The 26048-nt window shown below is 40.6% G+C and overlaps 1 protein-coding gene across 3 annotated transcripts in view; it reads left to right on the top strand.

Moving 5' to 3' along the window:
• Positions 1-2423: 2423 nt before the first annotated feature.
• Positions 2424-26048, top strand: part of SLC22A15 (solute carrier family 22 member 15) — a 37994-nt gene continuing 14369 nt past the window's right edge. For all 3 annotated transcript variants that reach the window (XM_032447361.1, XM_015874943.2, XM_015874959.2), the window contains exons 1-10: positions 2424-2635; positions 10457-10669; positions 13497-13629; positions 14320-14484; positions 15672-15801; positions 17311-17526; positions 18669-18809; positions 19590-19675; positions 20062-20182; positions 21132-21204. In XM_032447361.1, coding sequence (XP_032303252.1) covers positions 2549-2635; positions 10457-10669; positions 13497-13629; positions 14320-14484; positions 15672-15801; positions 17311-17526; positions 18669-18809; positions 19590-19675; positions 20062-20182; positions 21132-21204 — 1365 coding nt within the window. In that variant the 5' untranslated portion in view covers positions 2424-2548. The remainder of the gene's footprint in view (positions 2636-10456; positions 10670-13496; positions 13630-14319; positions 14485-15671; positions 15802-17310; positions 17527-18668; positions 18810-19589; positions 19676-20061; positions 20183-21131; positions 21205-26048) is intronic.

The raw sequence follows: 26048 nt of genomic DNA, 5'->3' as shown, positions 1-26048 counted from the left end.
TACAACCAATCTAGAAACACAGAGCTAATGAACCAGAATGAGATGTTAGCTTTGTGAAATCTGATTTAATAGATTTTTAGAGAGAAATTTAGCTTAGGATTATCCCTTCGTAAGTAGCTCTTGTGCTCTGAATGGCCAACATTATACACAGGCAGGAAGGGGCTGAACATACATGAAAGTTGCTTCAGAAAGGCTGAAAAGAAGCCAAGAGGCTGTTTCAATGTTGGGGTGCCCACATGAATTTGCCAGGCAAGCATCTAAAGTACAATAGCACTATGAAGCAGAGGTAATAGAAAGGAAGTTGGAAGCGATGTGGGAAAACCTAAAGTATACCATCTTTATGTCTGGCTGAGAATCCTGGTTCAGTCTCATTAAAAGAAAAATTCCCCAAAGACAGGATAGTTTAAACTGTTCTTATTTGATATGCTTATTAATGAGGAGGAGGAGGGAGCAAATTGCACATTAATGAACTTCACAGACAGTAATACTCTGAGTAGCTCCGAGCACTCCAGTGAGGAGAGATCACTGGCCAAGTGGAGTGCAGTATTACTGTTTTGTCAATAAAATGCTGAAGCTTCTAAATATTGCATCCAAATCTTTCCAAACCATCAGGATTGTGGGGTAAACACCTTGCACTGTGAGTGGAAATCAGGAAGATGGAAAAGCCTGTTTTCCTCTAAGCAGCATATGGTCTTAGCAGAAGACGTGAAGTGGCCTGAGTGTTTGAGGTTAGGGTGATGGTTTACAGGGGTCTAAGCACCAGAACATCTCCTCTGAGTCTTAGCTAAGTGTTAAAATGACACATGTACGGTTGGATGAACACCAGAAAGGTCCTGACATTTCAGAAATCCTTTGCTGTTTTGCCTTTAATCAATCTGTACTAAGCCTCAAATATGAAAAGAAGTGCTTATGGCAAAGGTGAATTTCATATTAAGAGTAAATTGCTTTGATGCTTGTCAATTTGCCAAGATTTTTATAGTAAGGAAATGATATTATTTCCCAGACTCATGGCATAGGCCTAAAGGTCACATCTCACAATGCAGCTCTCTTCCTTTTTTTTCCAGCTGTTGTTCATACAACAAAAACATGACAGGCACGAGTGGCACTGCTGCTGATGCTTGGTCCCACTAGGAAAAAATAGTCTCAACATCACAGTTTGTTCATGTTCTGGAGTTTTATTATGAAAGTACAATGAAAATGGACCGTGAAAAGTTCATGGCCACTCTGCATGAATTTGGTAGGGTCAGAACCAAACTCTAGTGGAACACACATAATATTCTCCTGCCAAATCTCTTTGTGTTCTTTTTACTTTTTCCAACACTCAGCAAGTGTGCTATGGAGTATAATTACAGAACATTGCATAGTTAAGGCATCTGTAAGGGAAACTGTTGGTCACAGCCTGAACCTCTGATTAACCATCTGAGGCAAGTGATGGGTCAGCTGCAGGAGCACAGGTGAAGGTAATTCAGCTTTGCTCCCAGAAGGGATGGAGCTTGACTCCACCTCTCCTCTCCATTTAAGGGCTGACCATCACTAAGGTGTCATCTCTTTCTGGAGATTGCTCCTCTCTGGAGTTTTTGTGATGAGCCTCAACATTGTTGAGCATCCATTGCAACTGAAGGCCTCAGCACTGGTGAGTCTTTCCTTAGATACCCTCTTGCTATCTGTTTACTCTGTAATTTCAACTATACTTATATTATTCCAACTATACAGCATCATAGAGTCATTTGAGTTGGAAGAGTCCTTTAACAGTCAACTAGCCCAACTTCCCTGCAACGAACAGGGACACCTACAGACAGATCAGGTTGCTCACAGCCCCATTCAGCCTAACCTTGAATGTTGCCAGGGTTGGGGCATTCACCACCTCTCTGGACAACCTGTTCCAGTGCTTTGTTACCCTTATTGTAAAACACTTCTCTATAACCAGCTTAAGTCTCTCCTCTTTTAATTTGAAACCATTTCCCCTGTCCTATCACAACAGATTCTGAGAAAAGAGTCTGTCCCCTTCTTTCTTGTAGCCTGTTTTAAATACTGAAAGGCTTATCTCAGATCTCCCCAGAGCCTTCTCCAGGCTGAACAGCCTCTCAATCTGTCCTCACAGGAGAGGTGTTCCATCCCTTGGATCATTTTTGTGCCCTTCCTCTGGATGTGCTCCAAAAGGTCCACATTGATATGTCCATTTCTCTTGTTCTGAGGTATCCCAGGTTTCTCCTCAGCCTCCTCTTCCCCAGACTGAACAGCCCCAGTCACTCCTCATAGGGCAGATTCCTCCAAGCCCTTCACAAGCCTTGCTGCCCTTCTTTGAACCTATCCCGCATTGCTCCTCACTCGTTCCCTCCCCAATCCTCCCTGTCATCCAATGGCACCCTGTGGAGTAGCCGAGCCTCCCTTCCCGCCCACCCCCCCTCCATGAACGCATGCGCCATCCCTCCTAACAGCGTTGTGTCGCCGCTTCCTTTCCGCTTCCCTCGCCTCCTCCTTCCCATTCCTACGGGGTGAGGGCCCGCTCCGCTGCCCGCCCCGGGCCGGGGATGCGCGACGCGGCGGGATGGAGGTGGAAGAGGCGTTCCCGCTGGTGGGGCAGATGGGGCCGTACCAGGTGTATCTGTGCGTCCTGCTGGCTGTGCTCCTCCAGGTGAGGGGGGCTCGGGTGACCTCCAGGCAGCGGCAGGGCTGGAGATGCTGCGGGGTGAGCTTGGGGTGTGAGGCTGCTGCTGCCTGTGCCTTGAGGAGTTCTGGCTTGTGTCCTTCGGTGCGCCGAGTGAGAGGCTGCTCTTAGTCAGATGAAGGGCAGCGTGCACTGATATTAAGAGCCGAGATTCTCATGAACTAGGCTGCAATATCTGTTGGATATTCTGCAGGGATCCAGCACGACTTCAGGTTGGGTATTAGGAATATTTCTTCTTAAAAGATGTGGCGAGGCAGTGGCACGGCTGCCCAGGGAGGTGATACAGTCTCTGTCCCTGGAGATGTTCAGAAACCGTGTGGATGTGGCACTGAGGGACACGGCTTAGTGGGCACGGTTGGACTAGTTCATCTTAAAGGTCTTTTCCAACCTAAATGATTCTATGAAGCAGATGTGAAGAGAACGTCCATTTTCATAGTCTGGCCTAAGCATAGCTTAGCTAACCACAGCTGAAATCTGACACAAGTTTAGTTTACTAGCTAAGGGATTGATGGAGATAGTAAGAAACTCTGGAAGATAACCAACAAAGTTTAGATGCTCGGTACAGTCAGTTGGGGATTCTGAATGTGCTTGCAAAGCTGAGAAGTTGAATGGCAAAGACCTTGTAGGTTTCTATTCCCTGCTTATCCCCATTCATTTTCCTCTGCCATCTTTGCTTTATCTGAATGGTATTTAAAGATAAGCACTGATTAGAGCTTGGAGCCATCCAGACAACCTGTGTGCTCACTGAAGGTTAGGGAGTAAGGAGTTATTAGGTATTTCTTCCAGTGCTGGTCATGTTTTACAACTATGACAAGTACTCTGTATTCCCAGTGTTTTAGGCAGTGTGACTCAACTGTTCTGTAATGCTTTTTCTTGTTCATTTGCTTTGTAACAACTTATTACTCCAGTCAGAAGTAGACTGTATCTTTACAAATCACATAATAAATTCAGGGTAGTTATAAGAAGGAAATGTAACAGGTGTATGGGTCTGTTTGTTTTCCTCGTGTTGAGTTCCTGAACTTTACCCATGGGAATCATCCTCTGACTGATATAAACTCCTGTGCCTGTACAGATGTGAAGTACAGATAATATTACGGATGGAGGTTTTTGCCTTTCCTTGTAGGTTTTGTGCTTTCTTTTATCTCTGGATGTTTCTTATCTATTGACCTTAGTAACACTTTGTAGTTGCTTTCCCTCATGTTACAGTGGGTTTGTTCTCATATAAACTTCCATATTAAGCTGCTTTTTCCTTACTATGATGTAAGGTGATGATGATAAGGTGACTGCGATGAGCGACTGAAGGAGCTGGGGCTTCAGTCTGGGGAAGAGGAGGCTGAGGAGAGACCTTATTGCTCTCCTCCAATACCTGAAAAGTACTTACAGTGAGAGTGGGGTTGGTCTCTTCTCACTGGTGATGGAATGAGGGGAAATGGCCTCAAGTTGTGCCAGGGGAAGTTTAGATTGGATACTAGGAAACACTTCTTTACATAAAGGGCTGTTAAGCATTGGAATAGTCTCCACAAGGAGGTGGTTGAGTCACCATCCCTGGATGTGTTTAAAAACTGCTCAGGTGTCGTGCTCAGGGACATGATTTAGTGGAGGGCTGTTAGGGTAGTATGGTTAGGTCATGGTATGACTTGATCTTTTAAGGTCTTTTCCAACCAGAGTCATTCTGTGATTCCATGTCATCATTGTAAAACTAGCCTAAGTACAAGACTAATAGGTATCTCTTTTTCAACTCTGCAGGGTATTTGTTTTCACTTTGTTTTGTTCCTGTATTACCTGCTGTGGTTACTCATTAACTTGTTGGAGCTGTTACTTTATTAAACTATGCTTGGTTTACTCACTGCCAGTCCAATGGCTTTGGAAGACATTTAGGGCATGTTCTGCGTTGCTGGATTCTGTCTTTACAGTAGTACAATGGTAGCTAAATCAGAGAAACAATTTGTTTTAAATTCTATAGGCTTACCTGAAACCCGTATTTAAACAGAGGATACGGGGTTAGGCTACTTTCATGAACTGTAGGCTATGTTAATCTTGTATACTGAAGAGTTAGGGAGCAATAAGGTGAGCTGATGACTCATAGAATACTTATAACTTTACCTAGAACTGAACGTAGTTGTTTGCCTGCTGATTTCTAGAATAGCTCTCGCTACCTTTTGGAGGAAGTGTTATTAAACAATTGTCTTGTGCTGTTTAATGTGTAGCAACATTGAACAATCTCGTGTCTTGATCAGATGCTTAACAGCATATGAAAAAATATTGTTCTCATGTCTCAATATGTACAGTTGAAGGAGATTTGGAGCTAGGTGACATCTTCATTGGGTGGTAGTCTGAATAATTAGCTAGGGTGTTGTTTCTTTCTAGCTTGGAATTATCACTAACTAAAGGGAAGATAGTAAGGATAGTATCAAAGCTATTGGAAAAGTGTTTCAACTTTAGTCAAAGACACTCTCGATGTAGTTGCAGCCCTACTGAGGAGAGGTGTTGCTAATCCCCTTGTGGCTGGCAGCGAGTTAATGACCTCCATCATTAGAATATCATGATGCAGAAAACTGCTCTTTAATGAGCCCTCCTGCACAAGCCTTCTGAGGGAAAGCAGGCAGCTTACTTAAACGTTTTGTCCAAGTAAGTTCTCCCCAGACCTTGAGAAATAATTCATTTTGAAGCATTGTTTGGCTTCAGGTAGGATACAGGTGTAATTTCATACATATAAATGCTTAACTGTGTGTCTTGGTGTGACATTTCTTATTCTCCTCATTCTGCTTCCCAAATGGGATGGGACTTCATTTTGAAGTTGTAGTGATAACACTGAAATCTTTAATTTCTAAAATAACATTGTGAATCTTTTCAATGCTTGTATCGGAGTTAAATATGCTGTTCTTTGAGCTATGTAGACTTGATCATAAATGAGTACGGTTTACTCTAGCTATTGTTGAATACTTTGCTTTTGGAATATCTCGTTGACAACTGGAAGCAGAAAGTAACTGGGAGGCACTGGGTGAATGGTGGCTGGTGTCTTTCTATGTTGTATGGCTAAACCATAGCTAAACCATAGTTGGTTTTTGTGTTATTAACAGCAGATTTATTGTTACATCAGATACTTTGTGCAATGGAATGGTAACTACCTATGGTGAGAGCTGAAGCAGTCCCCTCTTCTGCTGTTAATTGAGATGGCAAATCCTGCTGAAACTGTCAGTCTTGCTAGTCTGTCCCCTGAGCACCTTGGGATGATGAGCTGGGGAGTTGGACATAATTGTACCGGATGCCAAAGATTACAGAATACAGATATTTACTTTATGACACACTACTCCCTTTCCTTCTTCCCTGCCCTTGTGTACATACACTCTCTAATCTTCCTGTGTTTTGTAAGCTGTAAACTTGCTGTGTTTTTCCACTAGCAGGCCACGTCATCATTGCTCTCCTCAATGGCATTCCCTCCACTTTAGACAGTTTGGTTTCCTTTTGTGCCAGGTGATTTCGCTGGTTGGCGTGTAAATACATTTCACCGATTCTGTGATTCTAATTGGATTCAGAATAATTGTTTCAAGTTTGCACGTGATTGTTTGGGTGACATCAAGAGCAAAAAGCAAAGTCCTGTGCACTCTGGTGCTTTTTTCTTGATTAAAAGAATCAAAGAATCACAGAGTGGGCTGGGTTGAAAGGGAAACAAGATCATCATTGTTGTCAACCCCCTGCTATGTGCAGGGTCACCAACCAGCAGACCAGGCTGCCCAGAGCCACATCCAGCCTGGCCTTGAATGCCTGCAGGGATGGGGCATCCACAGCCTCCTTGGGCAACATGTTCCAGTGCGTCACCACCCTCTGAGTGAAAAACTTCCTCCTCATATCGAACCTAAACAGAAAGCTACAAGGTCAACTGCTGAAGTTAAGTACTTGGGTTTACGGGTAACATAGTGGACTTTGTGTATTTCTTGCACTGAGTCTTGCTCTTTACAGGTACCATCCCAGTAGACAGGAGGTGTGCTGGTGCAATAGTATATTTTCTATGTTTTGTCTGTTTACAACTTCACCTCTGGCTAGATGTTGAAGAAAGTCAGTCTGCTGCTATCAATATTTAACCTGAGTAAGCACTGCATTTGTTTCATCGTTTTCCTAATCCCGGTGGGCTTGTGGGGGAAGGTCTAGAATTTGCCTTGCAGGACAAAAGGAAGATTTAATAACCTGGGCTAAATAAAGCTGAGAAGAGTTAGTGTCAGTGCTTATTTAAATGCAGCTTCTTGTTTATCAGCTTGATTCTCAAACTTAAGTGTGTGAGTATTTAGCAGAGAAGAACCACAGGTTTACATGTGGTTATTTTAATGAGGCACTTAAGCTTTCTTTCTGCCTTCTGATTTTTCAAGGTGGAAAAATAACAGTGGGATGGCACATTTTGCAATTTCCACCTTCATATTTAGAGGGCTGTCAACCTATGACGCAAGGTTTGCTCTATTTCCTTTGCACTAGGGGGATCCTGTCAGAGCAGTGGGAAGTCCCATCCCAGCCATCTCAACTGCAGCACATGACCCTGTGCTACATGGATATGCTTGCCTCTGTGTTGTTGCATAGTCCAGCATGCTGTGGAATGAAAACAGTTCTGGCCTCGTTTTTAGTTTAACTGCATGCAGTCAACTGCTGTGATACTGAGACATACAGCAAATTTGGTCAATGTGCGTCATTGAACTTGATGCTTTACAGGGCAACAAGGCTGTGCATCTCTTTTTCAGGTTGGTGTACTTTATAACGTCAGTTTATTCAAGGGAGTGGTGAGGGGAGTTGTGGAGTCCTATGGATGTCTTTTAAATCTGGTAAATTGTTTCACCTTTCCCTAAGTAAAAAACTAGAAATAAGAATCATGTGACTTAATAGGCAGATTGCCCTTTTGGAATAAGTCAGAGCAGAGGAGTTCATCAAGCTTGTAAAAATAAGGTAGCCTCCAGCTTTTCATCTGCTTGCGCTGTGGTCAGGAGAAATAACTTTTAGCTGACAGTGTAGCTCTCTCTTTGTCATGGGCTTTTACCAAGATCGTTTGTCGTCTTTCCTTGAAGATGCAGTTTTCATGTTTCTGTGTTTGAAAGGTCAGAAGGCACTGGTTGATTCAATTTTGTTCAGCAGTGAATGCTTCTTCAGCAGTGAATGCTTCAGCTGGTCACAGAATCACAGAATGACCCAGGTTGGAAGGGACCTCAAGGATCATGTACTTCCAACCCCCCTGCCTGGCAGGGCCACCAAACATACACCTTTACTAGATCAGGTTGCCCAGGGCCCCGTCCAACCTGGTCTTGAACACCTCCAAGGACGGGGCACCCACAACCTCCCCGGGCAGCCTGTTCCAGGGCCTCACCACTCTCCTAGTGAAGAACTTCCCCCTAACATCCAACCTAAATCTTCCCTCTGGTATTTGTCTAGAGTGTCTAGCCTGGTTGTGAACTGCTGATGAGCTGTTAAAAAGTTGTAAAGCACTTCTGAATAGAATAAGATTGTTTGGATTATTATATTTTTTTCTCTTTCATTTGTACTTCATAATGGATGAATTAAGTTTAAAAGGTTTCTTAAATGATTTTGTGTGTGTTCGTTATACGTGAGTGAAACTATTAAAACTTCCTTCCTCCTAGTTAGTTTAGATTCTATGTTTTTTTTTCTTGGAAGTCACGAATATTGAGAAAGCTGGTCAAGAAATTTCAAAGAATCATAGAGTGGGCTGGGTTGAAAAGGACCACAATGACCATCTGGTTTCAACCATCTGCTGTGTGCAGGGTCACCAACCACCAGACCAGGCTGCCCAGAGCCACATCCAGCCTGGCCTTGAATGCCTCCAGGGATGGGGCATCCACAACCTCCTTGGGCAACATGTTCCAGTGCGTCGCCACCCTCTGGGGGAAAATCTTCCTTATATCTAATTGAAACCTCCCCCCCGTCTCAGTTTAAAACAATTCCTCCTTGTCCTGTCACTGTCCACCCTCATAAACAGCTGTTCCCCCTCCTGTTTATATCCCCTTCCTGTTTATAATTTCATTCACTTCTATTAATATTAATCTCTTTAAAAAAAACAAGCTGCTTATTTGCTTTGCAACAAAATTAAGAGGGTTTACCACACCCGTTAGCCAAAGAAAAAGGCAAACGATCACTAGGAAAAAGTCACAGCAGTGACTTTGATGTACATCTTATCAAATACTATTTTCCTGTAATTCAGCATGTCACCATCTTGTCAGTTTTTCTGGTTCAGCTTATTAATTGGAAGTGTTTCTGTTGTTTTCTCCTTGCTTGCTGCAGCCAGTCGATTGCTTATGGCTGAATTTTTTATTTAAAAAAAATATTTGCTGTGTTTCTTTGCATGCCTGCAATCATTTATTTTTCAATTTCGTGTTCTGTAGCTGGGTTGAGCTTCACCTGGAGCGAGGAATGAAGAGCATTCTGCTTTCATTCCCTAAACCAAATGCCTTGAGGATTTCATTTCCTGAGCTACTTCAAAAATGTTTATCATTTCACAAGACAAAACCAAGGATGTTATCGCTTAGTGCAGACATGGTGCTGTCTGAGTGAGTCAAAGCACAAGGACCCACCAGTGGCAGTGACCTATAATAATCAGTTTTCACTGATTTCAGACTGTTCCTGAGGGCTTGAGGGTACCGTGTCCGCATGTCCCTACCAACATGTTCACCCAGCTTTTTCACAACCCCTTCCTCATCTAATCTTACTCATTACCCTATTTCTTGGGCGAGGTATTTAGACTCATATATAGATATGAGTTGTTGGATGAGGTCTCCTGGGAAGAAATCCTTAGAGACAATGGAGTGGGGAAAAAAGCTGGCTACTCTTTAAGGATGCCTTTCTGAGAGTGCAAGAGAGCTCAATAAAAAAGCTGTCAGGGGAGGCATGAAACCAGCATGGGCTTGGCAAGGACCTGCTGGTCAGACTGAAGGAAAGGGACAAGTATAGGTAGTGGAAACATGTGGCACCCTAGGTTCCATCAGAAGAGGGGTGACCAGCTGAGTGAGTGAGGCGATTATCCCCCCTCTACTCTGCCCTTGCGAGACCACATCTGGATGAGGCCCCTAACAGAAAAGATACAGAGCTCTCAGAGAGGGTCCAGAGGAGGGCCACATAGATCATCAAAGGGCTGAAGGAACTTGGCTTGTTCAGCCTGGAAAGGAAAAGGTTGGAAAGCCGCAATGAGGTCTCCCCATAACATTTAAAGGGAGTTTATGAACATGAGGGAAATCAAGGGTAGATAATGATATGACAAAGGGGTAATGGTTTTAAACTAAATGAAGGGAGCTTTATGTTAGATGTCAGGGGGAAGGTTTTTACTGGGAGAGAGGTGAGATGCTGGAACAGGCTTCCTAGAGAGGTTGTGGATGTCCCATGCCTGAAGGATGGGGGCTCTGGGCAGTCTGATCTAGAACTTGATCCAGGGGCTGGTAACCCTGCCTTTGGAAGGCGGGTTGGAACCTGATGGTCCTCGAGGTCCCTTCCAAGCCATTCTATAATTAACAACTTTTTAAGCATCCAAGTGCTGTACTTGGCTGTGTGTGGCAGTTGGGGTTGGTCTCTGACAGGAGGGGAACTTCCTTTCTCTCAAATAGTCCACAGCTAAGAAATGCAAGAACTATTTAGTTGAAGTTGTAGTTCTCTGCTTTGTGATACTGAATGGGTGGGGACCGTAACATGCTTCAATGGCAGAAGGAAAATATAAAATAGGATTATTTAAATGCTGAATTGATCCAGCCGTAAAGGAAGCACTACTTGAATGTATGTTTAGCATCTCTGATGTTTTTCTCTTTCCAGCTCTACGTGGCCACTGAAGCCATCCTCACTGCATTGGTGGGGGCAACTCCTCCATACCACTGGGATCTGGAATTGTTCTCAGCTAACCAGAGCCATAGCAACCAGTCAGCGAGTGAGCAGAGAGCCTTTGGGGAATGGCTCCTGACTGCCAATGGCAGCGAGGTTCATAAGCATGTACGCTTCAGCAGCAGCTTCACATCAATAGTCTCTGAGGTAAGTCTGAAATGGGTGTGTGTGAGCAGTAAATCTCATTGGCAGAGTGGGGAGGAAAGATGACAGTGCTGCTGATTCTTTCTCCTGTACTAAGGCATGTTTTGACTGGCAAATGAAGCAGGTGCTTTTCCTAGGTAGAGAACAAGTAACCTATTCCTATCCTGTCTGGCACCTGTAGAACCCTTGTTTTGCAGTGCAAATCTTGACCAATGTCCTGCACTAAAACTGCCCACCTTTTGCATGTGGGAGGTGGGTATCGCACAGTTTTATTCCACTATTGGGCTGGAATCATGTCGTTGTACTAATGTGTTTAAAATCCTGTAGACAGCTCTTTCTGTCTACCTTCTGCAGTCCCCTTGGAAAGACATATGCATGTAATGAATCCATCCTGTAATTAGCAAGCAGTGAAGGAACAGGAGAGAAAGCAGCTCCTGCTGTTCATTTACAATTTCAGGGAGGCTAGTGGAAAGTAAAATGTACGAAGCAAACTCACGTGTTTTATCCCAAAACAACCTTCAGCTTTGTCACTGTGGCCTCTGTGTTTTCAAAGTGTTCTCTTTCATGGTATGGCTGCTGCCTCTAAAGGAATGGTTCCAGCTTTCATGCCATGCTATGTGCAACACCTGCCATTGCTGAGGCCTACAATATCTGTTAATGTTGTTCTTCTCTGCAAGAGCCCTATCTGAGTGTATCTATAGTCAGATCTGAACGTAACACTGTACAGCTGAGTTAAATGTGGCATTACTTGATAATTCATGGCTATTGTCCAAATGTGTTAATGCTATTTGAGTTAGTCCCATAAAGTACTTAACTTTATTGGTTATGAGTATATTAATAACTGCCAGTTTTGGAACAGTACCAAGCAATTGTGTACAATGTATACTGCTTCTTATTCTGATAATAAAGAGGGTGAGTGCGTATGCCTCTATTGAAATTGAAATCCTAATGAACAGTGGCTTTTTTGAGTATAACTTAAAGTCAGTTGTCAGTACATTCTTTACATTTTGTCTGAGCTTTTCATGTTTCGGTTTTCAGTTTCTCCAGTAATTGTTTATTCTCTTAATCTTGACAAGTTAGATGTTTTTGGAGCCAAGCAGTGCCTTAGGATGTAAAGCTTGTGAAGATTTTTATTCATCTTAGCTGCAGAGGTGAAAAACGTGGGTAAAGAACATAGTGAACTTAAAAAAGTACAAAATGAAACAATATGTTCCAAGGTATCTTGTAAGTTAAAGAATTTCAAAGCAAAGCCTGAACTTTACTGAGAAGACCCACATATATAAAAATCGTGTTGCTTCCTGTATTCAACTACTGAGATAAACTTCTTTTGGAACTTTAGCTGCATGTATCATATACTTGAAAACAAGGTTAATTATAAAGATCTTAGTCATTGAGATTAACCTGCAGAACACATCTGAACAAGTTTTACTTCACCGCAGCCAAGTTATGCTTTGATCCCCATATTATTCGGAAAGAATCTAATGTCACTGAGATCATGTTGTTTTGTTGGTTGTTTTTTTTTTCCCAACACTTATACCAAAATTGGGCAATTATTCTCGTAGCTCTTATAAAATCAACTGTCTGTGTTATTTCAAGTTAAGTGTAATCTCATCATCTGCTATTATTATAGAAATACACTTTATTGTGAATTATTTTTTCTAAATCTAGAGAAGCTGATTTGTGGTTTCATGGTTAGTTTCAGAAGATAATTTTGTCAGAGTCCTGACGCCCCACTGCTGATATGTCAGTAAAAGCTTCACCATTTAAGTGACAATTTGATGAAGCATATACTGAGAGCAGGCAAGTTATTTTCTTGGAGCTTCTGTGTGATTATATTTTGTTAGCTCCATAATCTTGGTGAGGTTTAATTGCACAGTTCTCTTTTCACAGTGAGGTGGTTTATAGCTGCGATGTGAAATAATATAAGCCTGGCTAGAGTGGATATCTAATAGGTTTTTGGTAAGGGAAGAGATTATGAAGAGAGGATTAGATTGTTATTACAGGGATAATGACATAATCACCAGCTTACCTGCCCAGGAAGAAACGCTGGGTGTCACTGAAAGGAAACATTATTTCAAGACAAAAGAGGAGCAGAAAAAGAAAAGAATGCTGTATCTGAAGATTTTAGAGTAAAAAGGGAAGTTTTGATCACTGAGAACATGATATAATTTAACTCTGGAGTTTTGTAGGAGAAACAGTTTTCTCTGTGAGGCAGATCCTTTCTGAGGCAACATTAGGTTTGTAAAAACACCTGAAGATCGGTGTATTTGGAATAGAGGAGAATTGGAAGTTGCACAAAAAGGACCGTAAAAGTAAGAAGAATGATGAGCAATACCAGAAAACTTGTCAAAAGCTACCGAAGTGCTTCTCAGTGACAAGGCAGTTCATAAGGAAGAGAGAAATATTTCTGGACGTAAATCACAATGCTTAATTTTGTGTAGTGTTCCTACACACTTTAGTGATAAATGCCAAGAGGTAGGACTGAATATGTTTAAATTCATAGTTTTTATGTGAGAAAAGGCAAGAAAAGTGAGAGAGGGGACAAATGTTGAAAAATTACAATATCCCATGAGGTATCTACTGAGTTCGGAATCAAAGACTATACTTGATCTGGGGAGCTGTGCGATTGGTTACTATGCCTCCAGAGATTCTGAAGGAAAGCACTTGTTTCAGTGGCTGTGTGATGACAGACTGTCTAGGGTGCTTAGGAGATCTAGGCAGTTTTATCTTCCTGAAAGTACGTTTCATCTCCCTCCAACTATTAGCTTTTGGTGAACCATTTTGACTCTGTTTAATTCTCCCTCTTTTTTTTTTTTTTGTCTCCATCCAGTGGTTTTTAATTGGCAACACGTCATACAAAGTCAGTGCTGCCAGTTCTTTCTACTTCAGTGGTGTGTTTGTTGGAGCAATCTCCTTTGGCCAACTCTCAGATCGCTTTGGAAGGAAGAAAGTCTATCTCACAGGTAACAGTAATGATCTTTTTCGATGGTAAATAATCAAAATGAAGGTGTCTTATCTCTGAAGATGAGTGGCAAGGGCCCAGTTTCGTAAAGTTCATGCAGGTTTGTTTTTGTTGTTTTTTACTCTCCCCAAATCAAGCATTTGGAACTTTGTGTTTTGTGTATGTTTTTTTTGTAGTTGAATGAGCATGTACAACAAAAAACACTGCAGTTTTTTTCCTTTGAAGAAACAATCTCATTAATTCAAAGCTGATAAAACTGAATCTGCTATACAGCGCAAACTTCCCATGTACTGTCCCCCGATAAAGGTTCACAAATCTATATGGAGTACTTTCTAGAAGTGAGGAGAGATATTTGGTCATATGCTTAGCCTGGGGCTTCTCTATGAACATAAATATGAAACCATCTTCACTGGAGACAGGAAATAATTTTAAATATTTCAAAAATTGTCTTCCACGAATTGAACTTGGGGATTTAGTGCTGCAAATCATATACCAGATATCACTCCTTGTGTTCTTCCCTTTATGGTATTGACTTTGGGTCCTTGTATTTCGACCTATACATGTGGAATGTAGCTGTGTTTTGTAGCTGTTGAATGTGATTACTTAAGGCATCAAGTGAATGTCAGACATTGATAAACACTTCTATTTTACTATGCTTTTCTGAAATAAAACCTTTTTCCTTGATTTCCAGGTTTTGCCCTTGACATCCTGTTTGCCATTGCAAATGGATTCTCACCTTCGTATGAATTCTTTGCCGTGTCTCGATTCTTGGTAGGGGTGATGAATGGTGGGATGTCACTGGTTGCCTTTGTTCTACTGAATGAGTGTGTGGGTACTGCCTACTGGGCATTAGCAGGTAAAATTTGAGTGTTGGTGTCTTTATTGTCAGAATTACAGATTTCAGTTGTACATACTGCATGAAACACACCAAAGCTAACTAGCATTTACAAAGTAAACTCTGCTTTCTTGAGCATCTGTGTGTGTGACCACAGTCTTTGAGTCCTGCTTTATTTAATGTGAATTTTAGACAAGCACAGCAGATAACTTGGCCATTCAGGTTTCTGCATCACCCAAGCTGATTAAGGTACTCAGGTTGAAACAAATCCCCTGTGGATGTTATGCAGCTAAAAACTTATCCATTATTTATGATAGCTGAGCTCTACCCATTGGGATTGAGACTGTGTGTTCTGGTTTAACCCAGCAGATGGTTAAGGACCACATAGTTATTTGCTCGCTGCCCTTCCCCCCCGCCCCAATCCCACTGGGATGGGGAAGAGAATCATAAAAAGAAAAGAACTTGTGGGTTGAGATGAAACTATTTACTAAGCTAGAGAAAAAGAAAAGGATAACACACATGCAGAGACACACACAGAATTTGAATGCATATGAATAGTGATGCACAAACAATTACTCACCACCCCCTGGCTGATGTCCAGCTAATGCCCTAGGCAGCAGGAAAGAGAGAAACTCCCACTCACTTCAAAACTCCTTCTGCATGATGTCATGTGGTATGTAATATCCCTTTGGCCAACTTAGGTCAGCTATCATAATTCTGTATCCTTCCAGCTCATTGGGCCCTTTGCTGGGAATGGCCTTGACTGCGTACAACACTACTTAGCAGCAACTTATAAGTGTCAGTGTGTTTATCAACATTGTTTTTCTCCTGGAACCAAAGATGTAGCACCATACCGGACACTCTAAAGAAAACAATTCCACCCCAGCTGAAACTAAGACACCGTGAAAAACAGAGCTTAGTTTGTGTCTATTTGCTAAAATAATAAAAAACCCACATTTTTGTATAATGGGAAGAAGAGACAACTGTTGTTAGTGTTCAGAAAGACAGTTGTCCCATTTGGTTTTTACCTTAGGACTTAGAACAAAAGATACGGCCTCTTTAGCTACTGTGCTACTGAGTGAAATGTTCTTAATGAAGAGTTATTTTCTGTATGATCCCATGTGTTGGGGGTTAGAAATATTCTTTAAGGGAGTGATAATGGTGTTTTTGTTCTTGTTTTTTGTTTTCATTTATTTATTGTGTGTTAGGATCTATTGGTGGCTTGTTCTTTGCTGTGGGAATTGCCCAGTATGCTTTATTAGGGTACTTCATTCGCTCCTGGAGGACTCTGGCTGTTGTGGTTAACCTGGAAGGAACAGTAGTCTTTCTTCTCTCTCTGTAAGTAAGTTGTTATTCAAACTGAACTTCTTCAAGGAAGATGTCAATAATGAGAGGAGATACAGTTAGGTCAAGGAGCATTTGTAGGCTGATTTGAAGTGCTGTAACTAAGGTATTTTTCTCAACTTCAACCACTTCATGTTATGTGCTTACTTCAAAATGCAATGCTGCAATGTCTGAAAGTGCAAGTGTATGCTGCATTGTATATGCATCATTACTGTAAGTCGGAATAGTCTTGAGTGGTGTAGAGCATCCTATTCTTTCACTGTTCTGTATAGGTTCTTCAAACTGTCCTTTGGTATGCTAGAAGATACTGTGTAACACAGAAAAGATACAGAAACATTTATGTGCTTATGTGATAACATGACAATTCTCTTATAATTCTGCTTACGCAGAAGGAGCTGCATCAAAATTCTTTGCACATTCTTAAAGGCAACATGCAAAAGAAAAAATAGGCAACATTTTATTTTATTTTTCCAGTATTCTGATTAAGTGAGAATAGGAAGATGGCTCCTTTAATAAGGTAGTCAGGATTTTTGTTTGTGGAGTTCAGCACTGAAAGGTATGTGGTGCAGTGTTTTCTTCCTTTCTTATACCTTTCTTTCTCAACAGAAACTCAGCAACTGGTAAGAAATGAAGTTTAGCTGCAGTTCAAGCTTAAGGTTTTTTCCTTCTAATATCTGTTTAACTTTGATAACTAACTTCTTGCTAGACAGTCAGAACAGCCTTTCAAAGGATGCACTGTAACTCAGGGAAAGACATTAAAGGCTGTTTATGCGGTGAAAAGTATATTTGACATTCGTAATGTTTCCAAACTTAAAACAATGATATTTTGTGGCTTTTTGCTATTTATTTTAACTTTCTTGAAACGCTTGCTCCAGGAAAAAATGTCATTTCAGCTCTTTGCCTGAACCACTTTAAGACTTTGTGCAGAAGTTTAATTTAGTTCTGGGAATCTGAAAATAATTGATCTGCTTTCTAGGACGTATTGCAGTTACAGACCTATCAAGTGAATGCTGGATATGAAGTGCAAGAGCATGATTTTTGTACAGCCTTGCTATCTACAAGAGATAATTATAAGAATTATTATAATTATTAATTATAAAGAGGGAAAATGTTAGAATGTGAGGAACAGAAGACAGCTAGTAAACATTGTGAAAACATTTTACTTTTAGTAACATAGAGCATCTTTGATTCTTATCTCCTCTAAGAAAAATCCTAATGATGTTATAATTTATACTGTTGTGTATGTATATGTACAGATTTTTTTTTTTGTTACTTAAATTACACAGGAATCATTTTCCCTTTACTTCCAACATACTTTGTCTGTTTCAGTGAATGCATCCTATACCTGAAGGGTTGTTTGAGAAATCTTATGCTGAAACATATTTCAGCCTTATTTCCATAGGCAAGCCCAGCACTGTAGAATAGAAAAGCCCTCAAGCTGTCTCTGCAATATATATAATTTCTATATATAAATTAAAAAATGTGTGTGTTTGTGTGTTACAGATTTATTCCAGAGTCCCCCCGCTGGCTCTATTCACAAGGCCGGCTGAGTGAAGCAGAAGATGCCCTCTACCTCATTGCAAAGAAGAACCGCAAGCAGAAGTACACTTTTTCATTAAAACTCCCTGCTGAGAGGAGCCCCAGAGAAGCTGGCAGTTTCTTGGACCTCTTCCGATACAGGGTTCTCTTGGGACGCACCTTAATCATGATGTTCACCTGGTACTTGAAATACTTTGTAGGCCCAGCTGTGTTGCTTTAACTCTTAGAGGGAATGTGTTGCTGAGAATCGGCTAATTCTGCATGTTGTATATTTCAGCCTTTATTTTTCAGGATGCTGTACAGGAAAAAGATCCTTATTATAGTATTTCCTTAGTGTATTTCTAATGTTAAGCCATTTTTACAATTTAGTTCTGAGATATTTTATCTTTGCGTTTCACTTGTGCTTTTTGAGGCATAGAACAGTTGAGAGCTGTATATTCCCTCCTGACCCTCTAAGGCTGCTGAGATTAATTATGCTGTTAACCTCTTTGGTCCCATGCTATGCATGCATACTTTCTATCACTTGGATTGCTCCTTGTGTTTTGTGTGTCAGGAGCACTTTAGTAGATTGGTGGCCTACCTTGTTTAATGAGTGTGAGTATTTCTTAAAAAGAAAGTGCTACCTGAGGTTACCAGTGCTAGCAGTTGCTGTAGTATGGAGCAGGAACCTACACTACATCTAGTCACTAGCAAAAATGTAATTATCCAAAAACACCTATTTTGTTCTGTCTATCCATTTACTTTTATAATGCACATTTTTGGGGAAGAGTTGTTAAGAAAAAAAACAAATTACATTATTTTTCAGCTGACAGCATCAGTTTGTACTTCTGTTGCTTTTCCAAATATTTAGTGCAGAACAGTTGGTTTTCTGTTCTGTAAATGAGAATTAGGAGATTGCCGTGTTGATTTACTGCAGAATGAATTGGCGACATGTTCCTTTCTTCTCTCTACAGAGTTCATTCAGGGTAACAAAAGAAAAGCGAAAATCAGCACCTGGAAATTGATAGAACTGGACTAGAATGTAGAAAGTAGAGGAAGGTAGAACAATTTTGGGCTTACTATCTAAAACACTATATGTAATTTAGCTCTTAACTCTGTTATACTACATTGTGACAGATCGTAGAGTCATAGAATGGCCTGGGTTGAAAAGGACCTCAAAGTTCATCTAGTTTCAACCCCCCTGCTATGTGCATGATCACCAACCACCAGACCAGGCTGCTCAAAGCCACATCCAGTCTGGCCTTGAAAACCTGCTTTGATATGGCCAGCAAAGCTGCAGCTCTGATTTTACTCTTTTTTTTTCCCCCCCCCATCTTTTACAGGTTTGTGTGCAGCTTGGTTTATTACGGTCTTACCCTTAATGTGGGTGACTTAGGTGGAAACATTTATGCCAATTTAGCCCTATCAGGGTTGATAGAAATCCCAGCATACCCAATCTGTATTTACTTGATTAACCAAAAATGGTAAGTATGAAATTCTATTAATGTTTAACATTTATTCTTCTTTTTTTTCCCTTCTTCTTTTTCTTTTTTTTCTTTTTTTTTCTTTTTTTTTTTCCTTTTTTTTCCTTTTTATTTCTTTTCCTTTTTTTTTTTTTNCCTTTTCTTTTTCTTTTTTTTCTTTTTTTTTCTTTTTTTTTTTCCTTTTTTTTCCTTTTTATTTCTTTTCCTTTTTTTTTTTTTTTTAATTATAAAATACAAGTTTCTTTCAAATTCTATCTCCTAGTCCATAGGCATTGTATAGAATTTTCTGCTTTGATATTTCCGGTTCATTATATTCTCTTGGGAAATGCTTTTTTATTTGAAAGTGCTGCTGGTAGTTCTTCACCTCCTGATAAGGTTTAAGTTTTTGCTCAGTAGCACGTTCTAATATGGCTTAAAAGTAAGGATGTTCGTCAGTAGAACTAGCTGTGCTGACTCCATGCTGACACAAGATGGCATTCTTCCCACCTGTCCTGTAACTCCCATTCTAACTGTTAGGTCAAAGATGCCGTTCGCTTCCCAATCTCTTTTCTAAATGTCTCCTGAGAAGCTTTACACACATGCACACTGTAGGAAGGAAATAAAAATCCTTGAGATCGTCAGCTAAAGCACAAAGACTTCTCAGTGCTCGTTTTGTTGAGAGCAGCAGAAATCTTTTAATGCAGTGCAGGAAAGTTTTGTGGAGATGGCATTTGATATTTCTGCAAATAGAGACAAGGTGAATTTAGAAGCTTCATCAGTTATCCTTTTTTTGGACATCAGGTCTGGTCGAAAGAGAACGCTGAGTGCATTTCTGTTCCTGGGAGGACTGGCTTGTCTTATTGTCATGTTTCTTCCTAAAAAGAAAGGTAAATGTTTCCTTTTGTTTCTGAAATACTTAATTAGAAGTTGCAAAACTTGCCATCCAGCAGCCCAAAAGCTTTTGGTTGTCAGTGCACTAGGCTTGTACTTTAAAACTAGGCCATAAGTAGCAATTTCCCTAGGATCTTAAGAAAAGCTTGTTAGAGAAAATGTGGGTTTGAACTCATCTTTGGATTCTGTCCTACATTTCCACTTCAATCACATCAGTCACTCCTTTCCAGAGTTTCTGAAGTAATTACAAAAAATGATGTTTTCTGGGGTATCTCCATTATCCAAATGAGCTGTCAGTATAAATACACATGCAACTTGTAGGTATCTCTTCAAGTGAAAGGCTGATGCCAGAAGAGCCTAAGTGACACATTTTCTCTATCAGATACTGGAGTTTTTGCAGTGGTGAACAGTCGCTCACTTTCTTTGCTGGGAAAACTGACAATCAGTGCTGCATTTAACATTGTCTACATCTACACATCAGAACTTTATCCCACAGTGATCAGGTAATGCAAGTTAATTTTAAGATCTTCATTTTTCTGGTTCTTCTCCCTGATCACCTTTTAATTCTCTTTTTCTATTAATTATTACATTTCATTTGAGATTTTCACTTAACATACAATGATTATCTGTGTGGTCTTGTATGTATTAAACTTTCTTCTTTTCTCTTATCCTCACCTCCATCTCCCTCAAATGTGCAGTGTTCTCTTTGGAGTAACTGTATTCTCCATTGTAATAAAACAGTCCTTTTGGATGCTTAGTGTTCTCACAACCCTCTCTCCACTAATGAGGATAAGCAGTAATATTACTGATGTTTTCATTAACCATGTCTGTACTTTATAAGCCAGATAACTCTGTAGATATTTATGCTTCCTTAACCAGCGATGTTAAGGATGCAACCAGTATGTAAGCTTTGTGAGAGTAATTTGGTGCTTTAAAGGTAGAAGTGTCCTGTGCTTGTGGTAACTGAGTAGATAAAGGCATCTATAATACAGGTGCAATTTTTAATAGATGTGTTTGTTGGCCAGGTATCACTGTTAATGGCTAGACATCATTGAAACTATCCTGTACAGTTGTTCTCCTGTGTGGGTGAATCTGCTGATATGGATACAGGAATTCAGCCACAGTTTCAGGAAGAGATGAGATACAATGACTGAAATCACACTTTTCTTTTTAGTTGTTGTTGTCTTAAATGTAAGCATATGTTAGAATTCTGAGCGTGCAGTGGATTTGTGCTTTTCTCAGAGTACAAAGGGATATGATTTAATTCCTTTTTTCAGATGTTTTTGTTTAGATTTCACTTTTTGTTGCCAGTTGATATGGCCAGAATCATGTGTGTGACTTTTTTGTTGCTCTGTTAAAAACCCTTTCCTGCACTTGCAGCTTCTTGCACTTTAAATTCCTAGTTTTTCCTGTGCAAATGTGACTAATTAATGATTTTTGGTTTCTTCTTAGGAATGTTGGAATGGGTGCCTGCTCCATGTTTTCCCGTGTTGGTGGAATCATTGCTCCTTTTGTCCCTTCATTGGTTTGTCTGAATTCACTATTTTACGTACATTTTTGTTCTGCAGTTCTGATGATTCAGAAGCTTGCAGAAGTGGGAATATTTGTGCAAACTGTGTATATAAAATAATCTGAAAACTAGGTGACTTGACAGCATTATGATAGGCTAAAGGCATTAGGATATAATCTGTAATAAGACAGAAAAATTCCAGTGTTTAGCTCAGAAGATACTTTAGGATTTTGGAATTTAGCCCTTGAATTTCAGCAATATTGTCATTTGAAAAGAACAAATTGATGCTCCCAAATTTAAATCATAAGCCAGCAATAACTAAAAATGTATTTAAAAGATTTACTGCATTGAGCTGATAAAGCATGAGAACTCAGTGCCCTTCTCAGGAACTCATATTTTTGAGAAGAAATTCATGTTATTGTTGCTGCACTTCACTGAACCTGTGTATTATAATTGTCAGTAAATGGTTTATATTTCAATGAATTCAGATGCTGTTGTAGAGACCCTGAGTTACCTTTAAGCTTCTGAGCACAAATTTGACAGCAGCCTGTCAAGGCAAAGAGAAATTCTCAAGAAACAAACATGAAGATGGTACTATTACTTTCCCTTATGTTTATAAGCATGTGTGTTTGTAGGTAAATTAGAGTGCAGGGTTCTTTACTGATACAAATTGGTGAAGTCAAGTGAGTATTCCTTTAACATGACACGGATTTCATCTGTAATAAGTTTTCTTAGTGTCATCTGCCATCTTACTGTGGCATGCAGAAGGTGGGTAGAAGCACACTGGACTTTTTGTTCTGTAGAATAAAACATAAGGTAGGTGAGAGCATCTTCAGGGCAACAACAAGGAAAGCCAAAGTTGGTACAGATCTCCCAGGCAGATTTAATAGGCTGCTTTTATGTAGCAGTGTGGGCATCCATTATGTTGTATATAGTGGACATTTGGCACTGAAAGAGACAAATATTGAATCACCGTGTTTTGAATGGGTCCGATGAAAGTCAAAATAGCTCTGTTTAAAGAAGAAATGAGCATTGATTTGTGGGGAGAATTAAGGCTTACATTCAAATAATTTAAGAAATTCCAATGAATTTTTCAGTAGCTTTTTCTGGGTATATTACACAAAGGGTTGCAATGGAGAAAAGTTAATTGCTGAGCTAAGAGATGAAATGTTCTCTTGTATGTAATCATAGCCTATTCTTTTTTTCAATTTAGAATTGCTTTTTCTCTATGGAAAGTGAGTTTTTAAAACTGTGCTATACTCCTGTATTTTTTTTTAAATAAGTATTCTCCAGTATTCATGTGAAAGTACATATATACATTTTTGAGCTTTGTTGAAGATGACTCATATTTTTGCACTCAGCTGTACAAAGTGTAGTTCTGCTTTTAATAAGGCATGTGAAGAGGGACAGACATTCAAGGTAATCTGTCAGCATGTTGGGGGTGATGGCAGGAAGGCCAAAGCTAGTTGAAACTAGAAACTAGAAAGGAGCGTAAATACAGATTCTGTCAGTAAAAGGACACGTAGATAGTGTTCAGCTCTTTGTTGAATGGAGTAGATAGCCTATTTGTGGATGAGATGGAATAAGATGAAATACTTAACACTTGCTTTAGTCTTCACAGGCAAAGCCTGACCCCAAGCCTTTGTGCATATCAGCACAGTTTAGGAAGCAGAGGGTCAGGCAGCAGTGGAGGAGCAGTAGCTTCATGAACCCTGAAAGAAACTGAAAGCTTTCCAGTACATGGGATATGATTTCCCAAGTGGTGGTGAAAAAGCTGGCTATGCTCTTGAGGCAAGTGTCTATCTGAAATCTCATTGTAGTGGATGGAGGTCACTGATAACTGGGGGGAAAAATGCTAATACTGTGTATGTCTTTAAGATGGATCAGAAAGTGAATCCAGGCAGATAGCCGCTGATCAGCTCAAACTCAGACCCTGGGAAGATCAAGGGCATGACCTTACAGAGTCTGTTTCCAAGCATGTGAAGGCCAAGAAGGTAATCAGGAACAGTTAGCACAAATTTACTAAGGAAAGTTAATGCTCAGCCAGTTCAATAGTCAGCCATTCCATCACAGAACATAATGTGGATAAAGAAAGGGAGGAGAAGAGGAAAGTGTTTTGGCACTGTCCCACAGCATTTCTGTTTGACGGAATATTGGGTGGATTTGAATAGTGCATGGACCATCTTTACCATGTTTGTGGGAAAGGCAAAGGAGTATTTAACACAACAAGTGATAAAGCTTGATTCCAGAGGGACCTTTTGGACTAACAAGAACCCCATGAAGGCCAGCAAGAGTAAAATCCTCTTTCTGGTTGGGACTAATCACAAGGCTTCTATAGACTGATCAACTGAGTAGCGGCTTTATTGGAAGAGACCCGAGGAATGCAATTGTATGACAAGTCAAATGACAGCTAGCAGCGTCCTCATTGAGAACAGGCAAACGTCACACTGAGCTGTATCATGCCCACATCAGTGCATGATCTGCAGATCAAGTTTGTGGTCTCTCAGTTCTAGAAGGATGTGGCAAAAATCTGGAGAGGGTCCAGAACAAGGCAACAGGGATGATGAGGGGCCTAAGAACTTATAGTTTCAGGTGAAAGCTGAAGGAGTTGTGTTTATTTGGCCTGAGACAAACTTCCAGTTATGTAAAATAGTTCAGCAAGTGTTAGTGTCCACAAGTTGTTATTTGAAGGTTACAAACAAGAAGCATAGGAAACCTTTTGTTTGTTTGTTTTTGTTTTATTTTGTCTGAAAAGCTTAATATAGCCCTGAAGTGGTCCTCTCAGAGGGAATAAATCTCTGTCCTTGGACTTTTTCAATGGCTACACAATGCTATGGTTGATGTGGTTTAGTGTTGGCTGTAGCCCTGCTTTGAGTTGGTGGTTGGGCTGGATGACATCTAGAGATTTCTTCCAGCCAGCATGTCTTTGTGTGATGTATCTGTCTACTCCAAAGCGACGTAACATTTTATTAAAAAGAACATATTATGGACAAGAACTGAGTAGAAATTCAGCTAGCATTTATTTTAAAGTCCATTCTGAAAGAAGCTGTCATGGTTATGTCTGTGTTAGAGGTAATTTTATTCATACAGGTTTCCACGACTCTGTACTTTAGATTCTAGATGAAAATGGTGGTGTTAATACTAATGTTTTAGTTGCTACAGAGCACTGCTTACATAGTAGGGGACTTTCAGCTTTTCATGCTGCCCTGCTAGCAACAGGACTTGGGGTGCACAAAGAGCTGGGAGGGGACAGAACCAGGACAGCTGACCCAAATGGACCAGAGGGATATCCAATACTGTATAACATGGTGCTCAGCAATAAAAGCTGGAGTAAGGGAGGAAGGTGAAGGGCCATTTGGAGTGATGGTGTGTGTATTCCCAAGAAACCACTGCATGTGTTAACCTCTGCTTTCCTGGAAATGGCTAAATGCGTGTTCTCATGATTTTACTATTCTGATTCTCTCCCCATCCCACCTGGGAAGAGTGAGCAAGCAGCTGTGGAACTTAGCTCCTTACTGGGGTTAAATCACAACAGACACAGTTAACAGTACTGCTAAGAAAGAATAACATTGGTAATTTTTACTGTAAAAGTAAAGCATAGAATGGTTAAGGTTGGAAGGGATCTCTAGAAGCCATCTGGTCCATCTGTTCCACCTCCTAGCCCTTGGCACAGTCAGAGTCACCAAGAGCCACTTGCCTAGGATTGTGTCTGGACAGCTTTGGATTATCTTCAAGGTTAGAGATGTTACTGGTTTTCACCATAGTCTCCACCATTAGCTGTGTATTTTTGCCAGCAATGAACAAGAGTCTGCATGCTGTGTTTGTGAAAAACCTGCACCAGCAGAAGGTGACCCACTATTTCACAGCTGCTATGTCAGTGATAGGAAAATGTTGCCCATCTTTCATTGGCCCAGTACGATGGAGTCATAAGGTGCCAAATCTGGACTATGGGGTGGGCATGGTAGGACAGTACAGCCAAGACTGGCAATGTGTTCTGTGATCATCAAACTGTTATGGGGCCTGGTTTTATTGTGTTGCAAAAGAAAGGCTGCCTTCTCTGCCCTGACCCTGGAAGTCTGAGCCTTCAATTTAGTCAGCATTGCAATGTAGCAGTCAGAGTTTTATCTAGGTTCCAGGAGATCCTGGAGAATCATCCCTTTCCTATTCTGAAAGACAGTGCATATTACTTTACTTGCGGAGGGCTGTGTCTTGAACTTTTTCCTTAATGGGGAAATTCACATGTTGCCTCTCCATGGATTCCCATTTTGATTCTGACTCATAGTGGTGATACCACATCTTGTTACCAGTTACGATACAGTCCAGGAAGCCATCACTTTCAGCCTCATGTTTGTTCAGTAGGTCTTGACAAACTTACATCTGGTATTCATTCTGTTCTTGCATGAGCATTCATGGGACCAACCAGACACAAACCTTGCAGTATTCCATTGTTGCTGCCATTGTTTCCAGTGCAACAATATTCAGCTGTGTATGTTGATCTCTGGTTGTAATCTGCAAATTCATGCAGATGAGCCAATTGAGATGCTCTTCATTTTTGTGGTGTGACAGCTGTGTATGACTATCTGCAATGTGGTTTGTCTTTAATATCGCTGTTGCCACTGCTGAAATGCAACACTCACTGCATCATTGTGCTCGCATCTACTGCTTGATCTCCATAAATGTTCATCAAGTGTTGGTGAATGTTAATGGATGTCTTTTTTTCCTACATGGAAGAATTCAGTGACACCCCTTTTCTTCATCCACCACTTTGTCAGACTGCCCCTCTGCTGCCAGCTGCCACGTGGCAACAAAATGTAACAGAATACTGGCAAGAAGGTTCAACTTCTATTGCCATACCATCA

Source organism: Coturnix japonica, chromosome 1 (assembly GCF_001577835.2).
Source record: "Coturnix japonica isolate 7356 chromosome 1, Coturnix japonica 2.1, whole genome shotgun sequence".
NCBI classification, from domain to species: domain Eukaryota; kingdom Metazoa; phylum Chordata; class Aves; order Galliformes; family Phasianidae; genus Coturnix; species Coturnix japonica.
The sequence above is the reverse complement of the archived record's forward strand: the minus strand, read 5'-3'. Positions and strand labels throughout refer to the sequence as shown.